The 23,011-nt window shown below is 41.8% G+C and overlaps 1 protein-coding gene across 1 annotated transcript in view; it reads right to left on the bottom strand.

Annotated features, from left to right (window-relative positions):
• MMP14 (matrix metallopeptidase 14) overlaps positions 1 to 20,824 on the bottom strand; it is a 32,171-nt gene extending 11,347 nt beyond the window's left edge. The window contains exon 1 of the mRNA XM_075276968.1: positions 20,447 to 20,824. Coding sequence (XP_075133069.1) covers positions 20,447 to 20,527 — 81 coding nt within the window. The 5' untranslated portion in view covers positions 20,528 to 20,824. The remainder of the gene's footprint in view (positions 1 to 20,446) is intronic.
• Positions 20,825 to 23,011: the final 2,187 nt, after the last annotated feature.

Genomic DNA, 23,011 nt, shown 5'->3' on the forward strand with positions numbered 1-23,011 from the left:
CCTTGAAATCATTCATACAAAGTATCCCACCAGCAAAATGGAAGACTACACTGACCACTGACAGTCCATACATTGGTCTACCTTTTCTGCTGTATAGAATAAAGCAGTCAACTATACTATTTCTTACAGAATATCCCCAAAAATGTATTTTGTGCAGTGTATTTTTTTTTGTTATACCGGAGCCTATGGGCATGTATGCCTCTGTAAACCTATATATTCAACCAGCAGCTATTTAAGCTGAATGTCTACCTTAAGACATGTTGCCACTAATATCCACAGTAAAAAATTCTCTAAAACTTACCGGTACATATACATTTTGAGCTGTGTTTCATGGTGTCATGGTTGTTGTGACAGGGAAAACAGAGTAATCTGTTATACTAATAAAAATAAATAAATACAGAAAAAACACCCAAAAATATGCTAGACCCATGATATGTCAATAGGATCTATCAGGATTTGTTTCACTGATCCACATGTAGCTGTCATATCCATCACAGAAGCCACTGTGAACCAAGCCTTAGGCAGTGTTACTGACAAGCAATTGTCATCAGTTTCAATTATTTTTGCTTACTGTCAACCACTGACTTCAGTAATAAGAAAAGAAACTTATCACAAGTTCACAACTAATCTGATCAAGACTATGGATAAGTTCAAATTTGCGTCATAGTCTCCATTGACGCAACAGTCATAGCAACCACCAGATATTGCCAGACAAAATGACTGCAAGTCTGACAATTTCGTCCGGCTTCAGTTTAAAAGAACAGACACCCAATGAACCCCACTATAGTCATTATGTCCACTGTTTCAGTGGTCCATGTGTCCATTGTTCTGTTCCCCCAAGGAACTAGAGCAACAGACAGAACAATGCAGATGTGAATATAACATAAACTGATGCATAACACATGGAAATGGAAATCGCAGCATTTCCACTGTGGATATTTTTCTGCAATATGACATGGGATTAGCCAGAATCCCATCCACTTGGCAGGTATTGTAATACAACACATTTTTTGCTGCTGCGTTTCCTCTGCAGCCAAATTGCATTATATTCGCAACGTGGGACCCTGACCTAATTCTTTATTTAGATTTAAGCTAAAAACTCTTCTATGAGCCTCCATTGCAGATTCCGTAAAGCATGATATATCATTTGTGACCATTGACAGAGCAGAACAAAGCAAACAACAACACTGATGTGAACAAAGCCTACAGTCGGGTACGCAACTGTACTGTGAATTTGTAATTGTATGTACCAATGCAAATATGGACATATTTTAGCTGCTCAAGTCACCCTGTCTTTTCCATCATGTTTCTGCTGCTCTGGAATGGCCACTGAGTAGTCCAGGATGCTGCACTATTCTTCCTAGTAAAATAAACTGAAACCTATTGTACCTATTGTAAGTTAGTTGGATCCGGCAAGCTCGCCCATAACACCAATGTAAACAGGAAGACAGAGGGTCAGATATTACGGTTGTTGTTACACCACATTACTTAAATCAGTTTAACATATGTATCAGGAAAGTTCCTGAAGATGCTTTAAACTGGTGGAAAAACACATGACACCAAGAGACATCTTCCCCCTTAGGTACCCATGTTAAAAAATGTATACAACATGGTATTATTTCTAACTGGATGTCTACTGTGCCATTTAATGTGGGTGAAAATGCAAATATCTCTGGATTCCACCCTGAGGATAGTCTCATGCATCAGGGGTTTTTTTTATTTTTTTTAGACACAATTTTTATAGCTAAAGACAATATCTCTCTACGACAGTTTTCTGGCACGGAAAGGCGATCTTGCTGCTAATATCTAACTCAAGGCCCTTTTGTGCGTCAAAATCCCTCATCAGCTGCTCGCTGTTCATATTGTAAATATTTATAATGTAAATCTATGCCAGTTCCTAACAGTCAGGCCTTAAAGGGGTCCTTTCACCACCTTTACCAATTCAAGTTCGTAGCCTCTGACCTTCACCTCCACCAATACAAGTTCCTAGCACCTATTAATAGGTGCCGCTTCACTGATTCCATCACAGTTAGAATTTTTTTCACCCACCATTCCTGGGCAAGAAGCGCAGTTAGTTTTGGTGCCTGATGTATTATTTAAGCTCATGTTGGTAGGGCAGTCTCATGCAGTGTGGGCGTAATTGAGAGTCTGCCAGTTTCAGAGCTCAGAATCACAATCTTTGCCTGCTCCTGCCTGACCCCGCCCTCCTGACAGTACAGAGACTAAATAGTATATCATGCACCAAAACTAACAGCATTGATTGCTTGGGAAATGGTGGGGGCTAGAGAAAAAATTCCAACTGGGCCAGAATCAATGGAGCAGTGCGTAATAATTGATGTAAAAAGCTGGAATTGTTCGATGTGCACCGGCATCCAGTTGCAGATACCCATATTTTGGTATTTCGGAGGCCACCTCAGGTTCCGAAGCAAAAAACCCTGTGTGAACTTACCCTAATAGAGACTTTTTAGCCTCCGTTGGATGAATGGGGGTCTATATATCCTTTTACCAAATGTGCTGGAAGCTTTATTGGCGCATACAGTAAACTGCTTGAAATACTGCGGTGTGAAAGCAGACTAATTATAAACTAAAGAATATGACTGCCTGTCCAGAAGTCTTTTTTCCTAGTCATGTCTAGCAATGGCTTGACTTTCAACATTTCTAAAACTGACAAAGAGAACTGACTGTTACTGTAAGAAGATCTAATTTAAGTCTTAATCCCAATTATATACATAGACATTAAAACACATAAGCAGACGTCCAGACATAAACTTACTTAGCTTATTATGGACAGCCACAATGATCTGATGAACAGGCTAAATCATTTGCCATTGTGTTGTATAGTAAGGCTATGTCCCTTTCTTTCTTAATATTTGATTTGTGAAGAAAACATGATATGCGCTTACACAAGAAAGTCAATAGAGTAGGTTACAGGAACATCAAAACGAAAAAAATGCTCAATAAAATAAGCCTGCTCTTCCTAACTCCATCTCTCCACTTCCCTTGTTCCATATTGAAATAAAAAGTGAAAAATACATATAGAAATCTCTTTGCGTCCCAGTAGTTCAGCCATGATCGTATTTTTCTTACCGCCCTTTCTATGGTAGTAAAACAACTGGCTGGAACAGGAGCCCCCCTGTGTAGAACAGGAGATTGTTAATTGCTGCCCCCTTGGTAGGTCCTTCCTACTTACCTTCCTCAAGCCAGCTACCAGATGGAGCTAATCGACTGAAGATCAACCCTGGTGTTCACACTCCCTCTTCCAGACTAGGCCCATTCATTGGGCCGAATCTGGAGCAGAGTGCGTGGCTTTCAGTCTTGGCTACCTGGTTCTTGGATCGGAACCAGAGGTGGCCTCCGCCTCAGGTTCTGATTAAAAAAAAACGTGTGTGAATTAACCCTTAGGGTGCATGCACACTACGTAACGCCGGGCGTGTATGAGAGCCGTACACGCCGGCATTACAGCAGACTGCCGAACACTTCCCATTCACTTCAATGGGAGCGCTCGTAACAGCGGCGTTTACGAGCGCTCCCATTGAAGTGAATGGGAAGTGCTCGGCAGCCCTGCTGTAACGCCGGCGTGTACGGCTCTCATACACGCCCGGCGTTACGTAGTCTGCATGCACCCTTACACTTGTTTTGAAATGACTGAATCATTACAGCTGGGCAGAGTAATTTCAGGCCATTATTGGTAATGTTTAGTGTAAATGCATTCGTAGCTTTGAGGCTAAGGTCATAAGTTGCAGAAATGCAGTGTTTTTGGCTGCTGTGAAATGCAGCAGGAAAAAAAAATGCTGTGTTTTATATTACCAGCAAAGTGAATGAGATTTTGGGCAATCTCATACACTCATTACGATAAAAAACAAACAAAAAAACTGTGAAATTGTGCCGGCGGAGGGAAAAAGCTTATCTCCTCCACAAATAACTGCACTGGGCAACTGAAATATAACTGTCTGATCCCCAGTATTCCTGAGATCTGGGATGGGGGAGAGTCAGGAGACCCCATACACATTAGATTGCCATTTGGTCCTGTCAACATTGGAGGTTTCGGATGATATACATATAAGTAGAAATGTTATTTAATGAGGGTAAAGTTTAGGTTTCATATATGAGTGGTAGGTGGACAGCTATTTTATGACTATAAATAGTAATAATCAGGTATTACGTATTTGTATTCATGTTTGCAAAAATGTTGGTCTGTTTTTAGTCATTTTTGTTTATTTTACATGAGCATGTACAGGTCCTTGGCATCAGTCTACGATGCTATATATTGACACCTTAGACATAACATATTGATTCTACACACAATTAAAGTTTTACAGTTATGGAGTGGACTAAGTGGAGTAATAGCATACGCATGGTGAATCCACTGTTATATATACTTGTAACTAATAGTTTAAGTTTTTAAATTTGGAAATTATGAAGGACTTGGCTAGGGGCGTAACTTGAGGGGGTGCAGAGGGTGCAGTCGCATTGGGGACCAGAAGTCTTAGGGGGCCCATAAGCACTGGCACCAGTATTGAGATTGCAGCTTCCATCTGGCCCATAAACCAAGGAGACCTACAGATTAGCATCCGTAACCATCACTATCGAGAATTCACTGTAGGGATGAGGTAGGGGGCCCCGGACAAAAGATTGCAGTGGGGTCTACACCACTGTACTTGGCCATATAACGTCTTTAAAGGCTAGCTGTGTTCACATTGTATTTTAAGATAGTTTACAGGTTCTGAACTATTTCATATAGCCTTGGACCTCACAGCTTTTAACCTTGTGTCACATGATGCTTTTAAAGATAGGTGGGGTGTATGAGTAACCCCTCTTGCCCTTGCTTCATCATGTGTATCATTATATAAAGAAACCACAATGCAAATGTGAACAGAGCTTTACAGGCATAGACTTGCAGGCACTGGAATAATAATCACAGGCAGAGAATGATTAAGTGGCAGAAACTACACTAGAAACAGTTTATTCTCTGTTAACCCTCAACTATTTGTCTTCTCAGGCCTTGTATGCAGCTGGCCATAGACATGAGGTAACTGGTAGCCTAGAGGTATTAACCATCACTGAAATCCCCCCATCCCCCATTAACACATATTTGACTCAGCAGAATGTGCGTGTTCACTCCAGAGAGGACTGCTGCACACCTCAGAAGTCATTTTTAGGCTATGGCCCCACATATTGAGTTGCAGATAAAAAGCGATGCATTTCCGCCGTGGTCTTTTCTGCAGCGTTTTTCACAGTAAGTGCATAGAGTTTTCCTCCGTGGACTTTCAGTTCCTATGATAATTACGTATGTATAATGGGTGATGTCATCGCATTGGGAGGATTAACAGGGGGTAGTAGGGGTCTGAGTAGCTAGAGCAGTACCCAAGGGAACTGAAGGCCCGCCTCCAGTGCACCAACTGCCTCCAGTGAGCCAACTGCCCTCAGTGCACCAACTGCCTCCAGTGCTCATACATTGTGGTATAATATTTATATTGCTGGGTTGGTATATTTGGATACTTTTGACATAAGCTGTTTACATGGATGCTATTTTTTTTTATACTTCTCTTGGGGTCAATTTGTCTGGTCTCTTTTTTTTACATCTTGCTGACCTGGAATGTACTTTGTACAGTCATATTCCTTTTTGATATTTTATGTAAATTTGTGTATTTGTGCTGATTAATAAAAATATTTTTGTATTTCATGGTATGTTGAGTGTTTTCTTCCTTGCTTAATATTTTCTTGTACTGTTAATATTGTGTTCTGCTTATTATAATCTGTATAATGTGTTATAAAACATATATCATCATAATATTATTGTTCTAAGTGCCAAAAAGCCCTACAAGGTATAAGGTTACAGGCATGACAATCCTCTGCTGGGAATGTCTCCAGGGAAAATACTCACCAGCCTTTGAATGGGAGTAGAAATGACTCACTTTTGTTAAAACAAAGGAAAAAAAGGGAACACAAAAACATACACGTTCAATGCCTTGGACTTATATATATTGTCCTAAAGTTAGACAGAATCTAACTAAACCGGACAGTCAAAAATCAAGTTCCAATTCAATTCAATGCAATTATTATTTTTCTCAATTGCAAAATATGGACTCATAGACAACAAAATAGGATGCAACATGAAAGCTATATCAGCTATGTAACTAGTACAGTAACTACCTAGTAGGATAGCACTATAAATCCTTTCATGAAATGGGGGCTACTCACACCGTAAGAATCTATGGATGACGCGGCAGAATAAGATGACTTTATATGGTATATCTACTTCCTCAACAAGCTTTGCTAAAACATAGACTGCTTAAACTTTCCATACCAAGTAACTCATTTCACAGAATATAATCCACATAGTTCATGTAAAGGTTTTGGCATGTGACCCTCAAAATCCACATTTCCTGACATCATGGGAATATAAAACCTAAACATTATTTGCCTTTTTCAACCACAAAATAAATCTGATGTTTGCACTGGCTCAGTTTTTCGAATTTGGCCTTTCTATGTATCGGAACTCATTATTTTTTGCCCTCATGTATTTCAAGGTATATTGTAACCAACATTATCAGTACAATCTGGGCATTTAAGTCCTGCCTCTCCTGACTGCCCAAGCTCAGACAGGAATGCCTGTTTTGGGGTGGGATTTGTAAGGGCTAGTTCACACGGGCCAAGAGGGGGCGGATTTTGAGGCGGGATCCACCTCAAAATCCACCCCCTCACAATAGAGGTCTATGTAGACTGCTAACATTCTTTTTTTCTGATTTCGGTATGTTCGTGCTAGCAGAAAAAAGAAGTGAGCTGCCCTTTCTTCAGGCGGATTCTGCGGCTGATTCAACCTTGCAACAGCACCCTCCAAACTAGGCCCATTCATTTGGGCCTAATCCGGAGCGGAAAGCTGCGACGGGATGTGTTCACGCAGAACCCCATGTGAACTAGCCCTATGGATGTAGTTTATGGCCATGTTTATTTTGCTAGGAGAATGTTTTGAAAATATGGGACAGTCCAGCCACATTGAGGGTAACTGGCAAGTCTGCAAGCTGTTGTAACCGTAAAGAGCTGTTGTAACCGTAGATGCAGTACACTGTCATACATAGTGTCCCCACCCATGACAGGTTAGCATCTCCTGTGTTTATTTGAGGTTGTGTATGATTGTTATCTGGAAGTGCCATATAAGTGTTGGTGATGCAATGTGTATAATGTTGGATTTCCTTTGCTGGTGCAATATGTGGGCAGAGCGTTAGGTGCAACTGAGTGTTGTACCTTGAGAGGAGTTGTTTGACTAGCTGCGGTGTAGCATTTGGGTTATCCACGGGTGAAGGCGTGCTGTATAACAGCATCCTTTGTGCCTTTCTGGGGCAGTCTGTCAATGTGCAGTGTCCTTGGGGAAAACTGCTGTATCACTAAAAACCAGAGGCTTAATCCTTGAATGTGGCAGGGAGCGTCGCCTGAGGGAACCCAGAGTGATGCCTACCAGTTCATGTGTGTAAGCTCAATGTGTGCATTATTCTGTGTGTGCTTGTCTTGTTAACTACAATTAAAATCAGTAAAGCTTCAGTTCTGGTATTAGCATGCGGTATTATTGTTAAGAGCATGGGGCGGGTTTTCCTTCTGACACAACTACACCACACCACTTGGTTTGTATAGGGGTTCTGATCAGCCGTCCTATAGCTGGCTAGGATATTGCAGTGTTACATACCTAATGGATATCACATAATAACTAGAGATGAGCGAACAGTGTTCTATCGAACACATGTTCGATCGGATATCAGGGTGTTCGCCATGTTCGAATCGAATCGAACACCACGTGGTAAAGTGCGCCAAAATTCGATTCCCCTCCCACCTTCCCTGGCGCCTTTTTTGCACCAATAACAGCGCAGGGGAGGTGGGACAGGAACTACGACACCGGGGGCATTGAAAAAAATTGGAAAAAGTCATTGGCTGCCGAAAACAGGTGACCTCCATTTTAGACGAATAGTGGATTTCAAATCCGGGTCATATGAGAATGTGAACTTTGTGACTATGAGACAGGGATAGCTGTACAGGCAGGGATAGCTAGGGATAACCTTTATTTAGGGGGGAATGTTATTAAAAATAACTTTTTGGGGCTCTATCGGGTGTGTAATTGTGATTTTTGTGAGATAAACTTTTTCCCATAGGGATGCATTGGCCAGCGCTGATTGGCCGAATTCCGTACTCTGGCCAATCAGTGCTGGCCAATGCATTCTATTAGCTTGATGAAGCAGAGTGTGCACAAGGGTTCAAGCGCACCCTCGGCTCTGATGTAGCAGAGCCGAGGCTGCACAAGGGTTCAAGCGCACCCTCGGCTCTGATGTAGGAGAGCCGAGGGTGCACTTGAACCCTTGTGCACCCTCAGCTCTGCTACATCAGAGCCGAGGGTGCGCTTGAACCCTTGTGCACACTCTGCTTCATCAAGCTAATAGAATGCATTGGCCAGCGCTGATTGGCCAATGTATTCTATTAGCCTGATGAAGTAGAGCTGAATGTGTGTGCTAAGCACACACATTCAGCTCTACTTCATCGGGCTAATAGAATGCATTGGCCAGCGCTGATTGGCCAGAGTACGGAACTCGACCAATCAGCGCTGGCTCTGCTGGAGGAGGCGGAGTCTAAGATCGCTCCACACCAGTCTCCATTCAGGTCCGACGTTAGACTCCGCCTCCTCCGGCAGAGCCAGCGCTGATTGGCCGAAGGCTGGCCAATGCATTCCTATGCGAATGCAGAGACTTAGCAGTGCTGAGTCAGTTTTGCTCAACTACACATCTGATGCACACTCGGCACTGCTACATCAGATGTAGCAATCTGATGTAGAAGAGCCGAGGGTGCACTAGAACCCCTGTGCAAACTCAGTTCACGCTAATAGAATGCATTGGCCAGCGCTGATTGGCCAATGCATTCTATTAGCCCGATGAAGTAGAGCTGAATGTGTGTGCTAAGCACACACATTCAGCACTGCTTCATCACGCCAATACAATGCATTAGCCAGTGCTGATTGGCCAGAGTACGGAATTCGGCCAATCAGCGCTGGCTCTGCTGGAGGAGGCGGAGTCTAAGATCGCTCCACACCAGTCTCCATTCAGGTCCGACCTTAGACTCCGCCTCCTCCAGCAGAGCCAGCGCTGATTGGCCGAATTCCGTACTCTGGCCAATCAGCACTGGCTAATGCATTGTATTGGCGTGATGAAGCAGTGCTGAATGTGTGTGCTTAGCACACACATTCAGCTCTACTTCATCGGGCTAATAGAATGCATTGGCCAATCAGCGCTGGCCAATGCATTCTATTAGCGTGAACTGAGTTTGCACAGGGGTTCTAGTGCACCCTCGGCTCTGCTACATCAGATTGCTACATCTGATGTAGCAGTGCCGAGTGTGCATCAGATGTGTAGTTGAGCAAAACTGACTCAGCACTGCTAAGTCTGCATTCGCATAGGAATGCATTGGCCAGCCTTCGGCCAATCAGCGCTGGCTCTGCCGGAGGAGGCGGAGTCTAAGGTCGGACCTGAATGGAGACTGGTGTGGAGCGATCTTAGACTCCGCCTCCTCCAGCAGAGCCAGCGCTGATTGGTCGAGTTCCGTACTCTGGCCAATCAGCACTGGCCAATGCATTTCTATGGGGAAAAGTTAGCTTGCGAAAATCGCAAACTGACAGGGATTTCCATGAAATAAAGTGACTTTTATGCCCCCAGACATTCTTCCCCTGCTGTCCCAGTGTCATTCCAGGGTGTTGGTATCATTTCCTGGGGTGTCATAGTGGACTTGGTGACCCTCCAGACACGAATTTGGGTTTCCCCCTTAACGAGTTTATGTTCCCCATAGACTATAATGGGGTTCGAAACCCATTCGAACACTCGAACAGTGAGCGGCTGTTCGAATCGAATTTCGAACCTCGAACATTTTAGTGTTCGCTCATCTCTAATAATAACATTAAAGCTGATGTATCAGTCAATTGGAGAAGATTGTGCCTAAATCCATCAGACTTCTTGTTTTAGTCATGTGTCTAGAGTAGGGGATTGGTGGATGATGGAACCCACACTCATCTAGCATTTATCTCCTATCCAGTGGATAGCTGGAAGACCCCATTAATAGAGATGAGCGAACACTAAAATGTTCGAGGTTCGAAATTCGATTCGAACAGCCGCTCACTGTTCGAGTGTTCGAATGGGTTTCGAACCCCATTATAGTCTATGGGGAACATAAACTCGTTAAGGGGGAAACCCAAATTCGTGTCTGGAGGGTCACCAAGTCCACTATGACACCCCAGGAAATGATACCAACACCCTGGAATGACACTGGGACAGCAGGGGAAGAATGTCTGGGGGCATAAAAGTCACTTTATTTCATGGAAATCCCTGTCAGTTTGCGATTTTCGCAAGCTAACTTTTCCCCATAGAAATGCATTGGCCAGTGCTGATTGGCCAGAGTACGGAACTCGACCAATCAGCGCTGGCTCTGCTGGAGGAGGCGGAGTCTAAGATCGCTCCACACCAGTCTCCATTCAGGTCCGACCTTAGACTCCGCCTCCTCCGGCAGAGCCAGCGCTGATTGGCCGAAGGCTGGCCAATGCATTCCTATGCAAATGCAGACTTAGCAGTGCTGAGTCAGTTTTGCTCAACTACACATCTGATGCACACTCGGCACTGCTACATCAGATGTAGCAATCTGATGTAGCAGAGCCGAGGGTGCACTAGAACCCCTGTGCAAACTCAGTTCACGCTAATAGAATGCATTGGCCAGCGCTGATTGGCCAATGCATTCTATTAGCCCGATGAAGTAGAGCTGAATGTGTGTGCTAAGCACACTCATTCAGCACTGCTTCATCACGCCAATACAATGCATTAGCCAGTGCTGATTGGCCAGAGTACGGAATTCGGCCAATCAGCGCTGGCTCTGCTGGAGGAGGCGGAGTCTAAGGTCGGACCTGAATGGAGACTGGTGTGGAGCGATCTTAGACTCCGCCTCCTCCAGCAGAGCCAGCGCTGATTGGCCGAATTCCGTACTCTGGCCAATCAGCACTGGCTAATGCATTGTATTGGCGTGATGAAGCAGTGCTGAATGTGTGTGCTTAGCACACACATTCAGCTCTACTTCATTGGGCTAATAGAATGCATTGGCCAGCGCTGATTGGCCGAATTCCGTACTCTGGCCAATCAGCACTGGCTAATGCATTGTATTGGCGTGATGAAGCAGTGCTGAATGTGTGTGCTTAGCACACACATTCAGCTCTACTTCATCGGGCTAATAGAATGCATTGGCCAATCAGCGCTGGCCAATGCATTCTATTAGCGTGAACTGAGTTTGCACAGGGGTTCTAGTGCACCCTCGGCTCTGCTACATCAGATTGCTACATCTGATGTAGCAGTGCCGAGTGTGCATCAGATGTGTAGTTGAGCAAAACTGACTCAGCACTGCTAAGTCTCTGCATTCGCATAGGAATGCATTGGCCAGCCTTCAGCCAATCAGCGCTGGCTCTGCCGGAGGAGGCGGAGTCTAAGGTCGGACCTGAATGGAGACTGGTGTGGAGCGATCTTAGACTCCGCCTCCTCCAGCAGAGCCAGCGCTGATTGGTCGAGTTCCGTACTCTGGCCAATCAGCGCTGGCCAATGCATTCTATTAGCCCGATGAAGTAGAGCTGAATGTGTGTGCTTAGCACACACATTCAGCTCTACTTCATCAGGCTAATAGAATACATTGGCCAATCAGCGCTGGCCAATGCATTCTATTAGCTTGATGAAGCAGAGTGTGTACAAGGGTTCAAGCGCACCCTCGGCTCTGATGTAGCAGAGCTGAGGGTGCACAAGGGTTCAAGTGCACCCTCGGCTCTCCTACATCAGAGCCGAGGGTGCGCTTGAACCCTTGTGCAGCCTCGGCTCTGCTACATCAGAGCCGAGGGTGCGCTTGAACCCTTGTGCACACTCTGCTTCATCAAGCTAATAGAATGCATTGGCCAGCACTGATTGGCCAGAGTACAGAATTCGGCCAATCAGCGCTGGCCAATGCATCCCTATGGGAAAAAGTTTATCTCACAAAAATCACAATTACACACCCGATAGAGCCCCAAAAAGTTATTTTTAATAACATTCCCCCCTAAATAAAGGTTATCCCTAGCTATCCCTGCCTGTACAGCTATCCCTGTCTCATAGTCACAAAGTTCACATTCTCATATGACCCGGATTTGAAATCCACTATTCGTCTAAAATGGAGGTCACCTGTTTTCGGCAGCCAATGACTTTTTCCAATTTTTTTCAATGCCCCCGGTGTCGTAGTTCCTGTCCCACCTCCCCTGCGCTGTTATTGGTGCAAAAAAGGCGCCAGGGAAGGTGGGAGGGGAATCGAATTTTGGCGCACTTTACCACGTGGTGTTCGATTCGATTCGAACATGGCGAACACCCTGATATCCGATCGAACATGTGTTCGATAGAACACTGTTCGCTCATCTCTACCCATTAATATGTGTAGATGCTGGGCTCTGAGTAATTGAACATAAGTGGTTCGGTATATTTATAGGTCCCATGACACCACCATTGCTAATAGACTCACAGAAATGATTTGTAAGCTTTACTGGTGATGGATCAACATATTTGCCAACAGTACTAGCTTTGCTAGGGCTATTATGAAAGGAGAACTGCAAAAGCCTAAAGCGATGCCCCACCAAAACTGGGTGCTTGGTCAAATTTTTGACATTTAAACCTTAGCAATATGGGCTACAGAATAACCAAAGAGGAAAAAAAAGTGTCTAATAATAATATTGTGACTGGTTTGAGTGATCATAAGTTGAAGATCTTTTCTTTGGGTACAATCTTACTTCCAAACCAATGGCTGTAATTTATTCCCACAGTATATCACCAGGAATGTTGCCTCAACAAACTTACTAACAGGTCTGGACAGATGCAGCGTTTCCATGTCAAGATATAGATATCACACATGACTGCACATGCAATGTTTTGTAGCCGAAAATGGGGGAGGGTAGTTAATAGTCAACTCAGAAGCTGGTCATAGATTTCAAGTAAAGTTTGCATTTTTGTTTTTCCTATAATTTATTTATTTTTATTTATTTCTATAAATCTGAGTCATAGGAACAACAGCCCTATCTACTGCATAGAAGTGGTTCAGAGGAATTGCACTGCTGCTCCTAATACTTGAATAGACTGAATGGGCTACTAGTCCTCTAGCAGTTTCTGGCACAGACAGCTGATCTTTGCCAGGTCTGGGTGTTGGATCCCGATAGACTAAATACTGATGAACTATCCTGTGGATAGGTCAACAGTATGAAAAATCAACTTGACGCCGGTCAACCCCTTTAAGGCTAGATTCACATCTACCACATGGAAAAAGCACAAGCTAATGCAAGAAGACAATAATCAACCAATATATATAAAAAATATATCAAATATTTTATTACACATTAAATAGCAGATAATTATTAAAAACAATAATGTACAGCAGGGCAGATGGATTAAAGCCAAAGACATACACAAATAGACACATAGAATAAAGAACGTGGGTTCTTATGCTAGACCATGTAAGATAAATAAAGGTAAGTATAGTAGCAAAAAATAACACTAGTATGAATATAGCAAAACTACATTAGTGCCAACCATAAAATACTGTTGGCAAAAAGCACCCCTCCAAAAATATGTCCCTATAAATGTAGACTAGTATTTTGTAACTATAGCATAAATATCTGAGGACATGTAGGAGGAGACAGCTACAGTATATAAAGTGTGAGGTAAACTACATAGATATTGCTCCCATCAATAGGGAATATAGATTACATATGTGATCACACTACAATGCAGCCAAAGCTATATACATACAAAATACAAATAGCTCCTATAAGGCAATCAGCCAAATACCTGAAGTCATGTCTCCAAATAAAGGTCAGCTAGCAGCCACGATAGAATACTAACAGATAGGTAGACGGACCACCCCTATCTACCTATCTGTTAGTATTCTATCGTGGCTGCTAGCTGACCTTTATTTGGAGACATGACTTCAGGTATTTGGCTGATTGCCTTATAGGAGCTATTTGTATTTTGTATGTATATAGCTTTGGCTGCATTGTAGTGTGATCACATATGTAATCTATATTCCCTATTGATGGGAGCAATATCTATGTAGTTTACCTCACACTTTATATACTGTAGCTGTCTCCTCCTACATGTCCTCAGATATTTATGCTATAATTACAAAATACTAGTCTACATTTATAGGGACATATTTTTGGAGGGGTGCTTTTTGCCAACAGTATTTTATGGTTGGCACTAATGTAGTTTTGCTATATTCATACTAGTGTTATTTTTTGCTACTATACTTACCTTTATTTATCTTACATGGTCTAGCATAAGAACCCACGTTCTTTATTCTATGTGTCTATTTGTGTATGTCTTTGGCTTTAATCCATCTGCCCTGCTGTACATTATTGTTTTTAATAATTATCTGCTATTTAATGTGTAATAAAATATTTGATATATTTTTTATATATATTGGTTGATTATTGTCTTCTTGCATTAGCTTGTGCTTTTTCCATGTGGTACTGTGAAGTCTTTTCGGGCTATTTTTTTTGCAAGAATGTTATGTGAGGTCCCTGTGTATATAATAGATTCACATCTACGCCTCATCCACGTTCAGGGTTTCCATCACCAAATCTGCTTCAGGCGGAAACCCAGTGGACCCTAATATAGTCTATGGGGTCTGCTTGGTTTCCATAGGTAACTGCTTTTATAAGCGGATTGGGATTCCATTTGGGGGTGTCCTCAAGCGGACCCCCCGAATGGAAACCCGAACACAGGTGTGAACCTAACGTAAACCAAGACACTTTAATAATATATTAAGAAATAAATGGTGTTAAAACCATACTAAATTCAACTTGCCCATTTTTTGTTTTGCCATACAGCTCTGCCATGGCAATGAATATTATTAAAGCATTTCTGAGTTACCATTATAAAGGGACAGGGAGGGCTGATGACAAAGGTTACCGAACATGGGAAGAATATGCAAATCTGACTTCCATGATGTAATTAGGATGTCAGTGCCTCAAGTATGCACACCAATAGAGGGCGCTGACTGAGAATGTGCAAGTCTATCTTCCATGATGTAATTAGGAAGACAGTCTCAGTCAAACAATCCTATAGAGGGCGCTCCCTTTAACATCATGCCGACCTTCTCAGAGGCCTTTTCTATCCCCTCAAAGGTTACCGAGTAATACATTATTAAGGAAATATCTGCTGAAGGCTTCTGATAGATATAATATATAATCATTACAATGGGGCGACCTCATTAATTAGCTATTAAAATGAGTCCTAAGAATGGTCCAGTGCGGGAGATATTGCAACTAAGGCTACTTTACACAGATTGGTTATCATTGGCTCATGTTAAGGTGCCAGCGATCAGACAAGAAATGAGCAGAATTCACTTGTCAGGTGATCATATCTTTTATGTGGCACCTAAAATCATTTGTTGTTGCCAGCATATCGCCATACGTATCTACAATAGTGATGATTGCTGAATGTAAAGGCAACCAGTGAGCGGTAATAAACGGTAATGAATGTTCCTAGGAATATCTGTTCCCAATCACGGTCCCATTCATCGACTCATGTTAATGCTGCCTAAGTACACACTTGTTGGGAAATATGCTGCAGGTTTTTAAGCAATGACAGGTTGTATCTAAATATCTCTCTAGGTACAATAGGAAAGTCCCATCCTTTGTAACAGATACAAAGGGCAACTGGAATTTGTGTCAGCAAGTACCAGCACCCTACACTATGCATTTCATTCCTAGGATTTGGGAAAGTTTAGATTTATATTTGGCAAATGTCTCTAGATCTGGTAAACTGATAAGATAGATGACATATTTCATTGTGTATTTTGGCCAAAGATACTATTCACCCCGTTGCAAGGACTTGATGTTCAGATTTTCCAGGGTGGAGTATTTAGTAAGTGATATTTAATGGACTTTGAGTTCTATCCTTAGGACATGGTGCCAAAAAAATCATAAAATGGAGTAGTATTATGTATCTTCTAACCTTGTACTAATTCACTATATTGACTGAGAATCAAGAAAATCTTATAAATCTGCTAAAAATCACACATAAATATAGTGGCGAAGATCAGCCAAGTGCACTTGTTATTGCCATAAGGGTTGGGGGGGTTATGTGACTGGGCCACATATTTTTGGGCAACAAAGTCTCTGGCAGGTTAAAATTCACTATGTCTAATATTTCTTTATCCAAATAGCAGATGGCTGGAGATGTTTGGGCTGCACCCATAGAAATTATTTTCAGCCCACCCTCTACTATCTATTGTATGCGGGTAGTTTTATAGACACATGTTGGATAACCATTTATATTCCAATGAGCTATACTGTAAAGATACTGGAAGTGCTAAGTGCAGATGTGTTCAGGATGATATCCAAGTATGAGTATGTTATTGTCCAAGATGTGTAAACTACACCATTAGGCCAGGTTCAGATGGGGGTTTTTGGCCAGGATTTTGATGCGGAATCCGTGTCAAAATTCTGCTGAAAAAACTGTCTCCAACCAATCAATGGGAGCTGGTTATTTAAAAAAAAAAAAAAAAAAAGCAATATGCCCTTTCTTCAGGCAGATTCCGTGGCTGATTTAGCTGCGGACATCCGCCTCACGACACCTCCCTCCCAACTAGGGAGCAGAATGCTGCGACTGGATGCCTGTGCACTGCACTGACATCGAGGCGCGGCTAGCCGTTTTTTGGTACGGAGTCTGAGGCGGCCTCCGCGTCAAATTCCGGACCAAAAAAATCACGTGTGAACACATCCTTAACATAGTTATCAGAAGTGCAGGTCAGGATTATTGCAATGAGATCAAAGGATTGCATTTTATATTGCCATTTATTATGGCCTATCCCATAGTATCACATACAATCCCAGCTTGAATATTTCGTGAATGTCATGATCAGATCTCGAGGATCAAAGTTTTAGAGACCTAAGCTACTCATCTATATGGTTGTTGTATTAAGATGATTGGGCTTGTTTCTTGCTCCCTCGTTGTCAGACAGCCCCATTACATAGGGCATGCGGAAGTCCTCTATTCGTCAGAGCAGAGAGCTAATAAGGTAGAGTACTTCTGCTGGACCTGGCCCTGCCATCTATTACAAGGTTTCCCATTCACATAAACTGGCACCATGTAATTCTGCCCTCTCCCACTGCAGCAATGTGTGGCTGGTTGCAACCAGAGGCATAGCATGAAACTCCTGGGCCCCAATGCTAAATCTATAATGGAGGCCTTCTTTACCATTATTTGCCTTTAAAAATACTGGTATATTTTATGTATCTGGTACTGGTATATTTTATGGGGCTCAGTAGTGACTGCTACCGATGCACCTCCTATGGCTATGCCCCAGGATGCAACTTTACCAACCGATATAAGCTCATTGCCAGGTCTTCAGAGGTCAGACCTGTAGCTGGGTTGTATAATGATATACTATAATAATAGGACCTATGTGCATCTACAGTCAAATAAAGATGTGTATTCTGTACTACTGACCATTTCGAGTGGAAGCAGCTGGGTGTGGAGGAGAATGTAGCAGTGATGTAAAGTTGTTCTGCCACAGCCCTGTCCCGGGAGACTAGGAAATCTTTTCATATATTTGCACTATATGTATCTATAGCATATCTATGTATGTGACTGTAAGTGTCTAACTGCTCAGATTTTTTCATAGTGCTGGTTTTAATATACAGCATCTATAGTCATATATAGTTTTGGCGTGTCTGAAGTCAGCGTGGCCCCACTAGCTTTGTTTGCATTATATTATATTCTTTTTGTATTGCCGTTGTGCTTAGACTCAGAATATTATATGAAATGGTTAAGTTTCCAACGCTGATTCAAAACATTTCTGTGATTTGTACTAGAATTTGCTTAGTAGGTAAAATGTTAAATGAGGATAATGTTGGCTTACCCTATATGGCTTGGTGACCCAGTTTTTATATTCCCACCCATATATTAAAAACATCTGGATTCCTTTAAGATTAGGACACAATGGAACTGAACAGTTAGTGGAATACAGTATATGCAGACGCCTTTTGTCTTTAAGCAAGTGATAGATGTAAAGCTTCCCCGCCCTATCTGACAAGCAGTCCAATATTTATCACTATGGGGATGTTTGTCAGGAAAATTCCTGCATGCACAGATATTTCCAATGATAGAAACAATATTCCAGGGGGGAGTGATTTTAGCAATTATTTCAGCATTGTTCTAACACAAATGCCTATTGTTTCACATATCTTGACTGTTCTGACACCGTTGACTACTAATAATGATCATGGCTATCATCCAAATGAATGATACTTAGGTCTATAGTCAGTTCAATAGGGAACTCTCACTGCTTTTGACAAGGATCTTGTTTTTAGGAAGAACTGATCTTCCCTATAAAATTAAAAATCTGATTTTTTTTTTTTTCTTAGAAGGTTGTATTGTTCCTGTTATTCCTCCTGGAAATCAATGAATGCATTGACAACTGGGTGTTACTCAAATGGGGTATATCGCTACATATTCTGTCACTGCCCAATCAGTGCCAGACAGTGTTGGGACACACCCATGTAACAAGGGGAACAGTAACGCCCAGTTGTCAACTTATTCAAGAATTTCTATAAGGAATGTTATAATGGGTAATACAGATCCCCTAATAATACGATTTTAGTGCGCTCATGACATAATATGCACAGCGCTATAGCCAACAAGTTATAACCATCTATTCCTGATATTCTTTGTCTATGATCACAATTGATTTTGCAAATCCCCCTGGTAGCTGGAGCATACGCCTGTGATTTATTAACAATACCATTGCCAATAACATTAGGCCAGGAAAATGCAGATGTGGTTAAGTAGTCACTGGATAAACATATGATTGTGCCTGCCAGGAATCCAGGCATAGGTGAGGAGTCAGGAGAGGGGGAAGTGAAGGGCTCCGCATTAGAAAAGGTTAACAAAAAAATCACCATCTGCACAAAATGGAGGAATGCATGGCAACGTCTCTTATGCGGCGCTAATACTTGCTCATTCATTGGCCTGGAATCTAGTAGATGCTTACATAGACATTTTAGAAGAACGGTCTGCATATGCACGCTCATTTCAGATTGTTACTGGAACAATTCAAGGCATATCCTAAACTGAGCAAGTCTTTGTGTGAATCTGGACTAGCGCTACATCTGGGAAATTAACCCTATGTATGACAACTACTTGCATCATTGTAACAAAAGCACATTTTCTAGGCTCGCTTTGCCTTAAAATGTTACAGGCTTCCAGTAAGTAACAGAAACAATATATCATACTATAAAAGGTCACATTTCTACTAAGTGCTCATATTTTGTAGCATTTACAAAATTCAAGCTATTGTGATTCTGCTATCAACCTTTGCTAGGCTTCAATGGGGTACCACAAAAAAGTCAACTTGGCTGAGATATTTTAGTTTTGGATAGTCTTTTTGCTTTCCATAAATACCCTTTTAGTTTTACTTTCTTAAATGCACTCAAGCATCATTTGTATAGACATGGTCTTTGAAGTAAATGGATTTATTTGGAAAATCAGACAACATTGCTGCATTCACAAGACACACAGCTTGTTGTTAAGCTTCATGTCTCTGGTTAGCTAGGACAAGGAGACCAAAGAAATCTGTCTGTTCAATGGAAGATCCTCCAAGTGGCCTCTCTCTCCCCCACCTCCTCCTCCCACAATGACTCTCCTCATTCAGTCTCCTGGCTCCAATTTTCACCCCTTCTTCTCTGGTCCATTTTACTTAAAACGCCACATTTTCCAAACAGTTTTTTTTTCTACCAACTAGTAAAAATGAGTTAAATCTTTGTGAAATATGCTGGCGGCAATACAGAAACCCACAAATCAGTTGTATTGTGGAAAAGTTTTCCTTCATGAAATGTGTTTCTTGGAGTAAGCAGAATCTCACTTATATCCTTCTTTAGTATTCCTAGATAGTCTTTACTCAATGACCCCGCTCTTGATCCTCACTCCCTATTCTTCCTACTGTACCCCTGATCTCCTTATTTTCTTCCATACCTTTTCTATCAGTAGGACATCAAGCACGCCTTCACGTTCCCTTAACACTAAGTTCCTCTCCTAACTCACTGTAATTCAGAGACTCTCCTTCACTTTTGCTCTCTCCCTAAACATTGAATCTTTTCCAGAGAGCACATTTCCAGATTTTAACAGGATTCATGTGTGACCTCAGATTTCAAGGAGAGCCCAGAAATGACTTCTCCAGGAAAAAAAGGAGGGAGGGGTAAAAAGTAACAGGCTTCAAGGGAATCATCAAAAAAGGCTATTGGAAATTTCAGGATATTCATTATGCATATATCTTAACAAAATGAGACATATAGATAGATAGATAGATAGATAGATAGATAGATAGATAGATAGATAGATAGATAGATAGATAGAATGCAAATGTATTATCTCACCTCTGGGCTGAATCTGGCAAGAGTAAAAGTATATACCGAACACAGCAAGAGCCATATCCAGATTGTACTTAGAGAGTCCATTCTTAGCAAAGTCTGCAGTCAGTCTTTTGCACTGCTGGAGGTGGGAATTTAGGAAAGTAGAGAATATTGCTATTGTCTGCTGAGCTTTCCCACCTCCTCTCAGTGCCAGTTACTGGTGGCCTCTTTCCTCAGTCTCAGGAAGTTCTCCTCCAGCAGTCATCTAATCTTCTACTCCTCCATGAACTCTGTTATCCTCTTCTGCAGCTTTTCCTTCCTAGCTTGATGTCCCTCTTTCCAACAGTCTCTTTACCAACTGTGTCCTGCCTCTGACTTGCAGACGTGGTCTTTACTCCCACATTTTGTAGTTACTGGAAAAAGTGATGGTGTACACCCCCTAGTGAACAAATTAGATATTACTTGGGAGCCATAAAAAGATGCTACAAGCTGCCTAGTAGACTGTTAGGGTGAAGGTCCTTTTCTAGGAAAGTTGTTCCGTAAAGTAATCGCAGACCTAATAAAGCTAAAGACTTAACGGGTTAGACAGATGTGCATGCAAATAACCTGTGTCACTCAATCTGCCTGAAACTATGGTTGCGTATATATATATATATATATATATTAATATATGTATATATGTATATATATGTATATATTCTTGAGACATCATAGCAATGACACTGATTCACATAGGTGGATGTTTTGTTAAACATTTCTATAGTAGCCGTAACTATTAGTACTTTCTAAGAATACATTTCCATTCATCTGAAAACAGAATGATATGTTCCCTGTGGTGAAACTTCCATAGAGAAGATTTTCAGTTTGGGGATACCTGACCTGATATACACTGGATGGATCATAGAAAAGTCTTTACAACATAAAGACAAAGAAAGACAATCCATAGTCTGTTGTAGTTGGTTGTATCTGCTCAGGTTTCTTTATTTGGCTGTAAAAAATTACATATAATTTTGTTTTTAGAATGGTCAAATTTCATATTACATATGAAAACACACATCCATGCAAAACATAATGCTAAAGGGCAGGGGCATAACTAAAGACCATAACAGGCCCTGGTGTGAAAGTGCAGCTTGGGCCCTGAATGTGCTGTATCCAATCTGTACATTTTAGCACCAGTTACATTTCGGTTTCCTTCTCTGTCTGGACCCAGACAGCCATGAAGACTTGTTCACAGCTTGTCTGTACACATAATGGTCCTATCATTTGCATCCCCTATCAGTGCACCAAACATGGTAATAGTAATAATTTGTGCCACAGTCTCCCTCTACAAATTCACTACTTGATTATATGCAGTCACCCTTTTCCTCTTATCATTAAAAGGTTAATACGCTTTCTGACAGTGATAGTCTGTGTATCATAAATCTTCACCTGTCACATTCTAGTGCACAAGAGGCCAGGAGTAATACATTTATATGAACATTAAAGACAATCAGAAAGGAGATCAAAAATGTTTAATCAGCCTAAAAGTTGAGAGGGTGACCTGCGGGCCCTCCTGACTTATAGGCCTGGGTGCTGCTGCATTCTCTACAGTTATGCCAGTGCTTATGGCCCCCCAAGGCTCCTGGGCCCAGTTGAGACCCATTCATTTTATGCCCCTGGAAGAGTGACATAGCTAATGCTTGGGTTGACATATTTGAAAATTTGACCTGATGGTTGAATGACAGATCTCTCTTTGAATGCTTCCATGATGTACAGTATATAGCTCCATGTGCAAAACTATCATTCACCAGATGATCAGTCATTCAATGCTTGCTCAGCCATCAACCTACCTTTGTTTAAGGATGGCCATATAAATGAGAATGAGTGTTCATCCGATAGCTATTTCTCCTGATCCCCTGTACACTTTTATACTCATCGTACTTTAGTTTTCTAAGGGCCCCTTCACACGGAGTAAACGCGCGTGTATTTTGGCAAAATACACGTGTAAAAATCAGACTCCCATTGACTTCAATGACATTTTACATGTGTATTTTGACGTGTATTTTGATGTGTATTTTTACACATGTAAAAAAAAAAATGCCATTGAAGTCAATGGGAGTCTGATTTTTACACGTGTATTTTTACACGTGTATTTTGCCAAAATATACGTGTTGTCTGGCTAGAAAGTCACTGCCAGACAACACTGTCATCCGTTTATTCTAGTTGTTAAAATGAGGCCTATGCTGCATGTTTATATTGTATAAGTATGCCCAATACAGACCATACATTCTGCATGTCAGATAAGAGACCATGCAACTGTGCCAAACACAGCAAAGACTATACACTTGTGCCAGGAACAACAGAGACCATATTTATATGCATATAACTGTGGTAGACACACCAAAGACTATACCAATGTGCCAGCCAGAACAGTGATTATACAAATGCACCAACTGCGGCAATATGATAAAAAACTCCTAAGCAACAGTGCCCATAATGAAAGCAATAGCCATATTGGAGCCAAAAAAATGTAACATCTATATAAGAGCCTAACTATAGTAAGGCTACATGAATGTACCAGACATATTATGGGCAAATGTGTGCTAACCA

Source organism: Leptodactylus fuscus, chromosome 1 (genome assembly GCF_031893055.1).
Source record: "Leptodactylus fuscus isolate aLepFus1 chromosome 1, aLepFus1.hap2, whole genome shotgun sequence".
NCBI lineage: Eukaryota > Metazoa > Chordata > Amphibia > Anura > Leptodactylidae > Leptodactylus > Leptodactylus fuscus.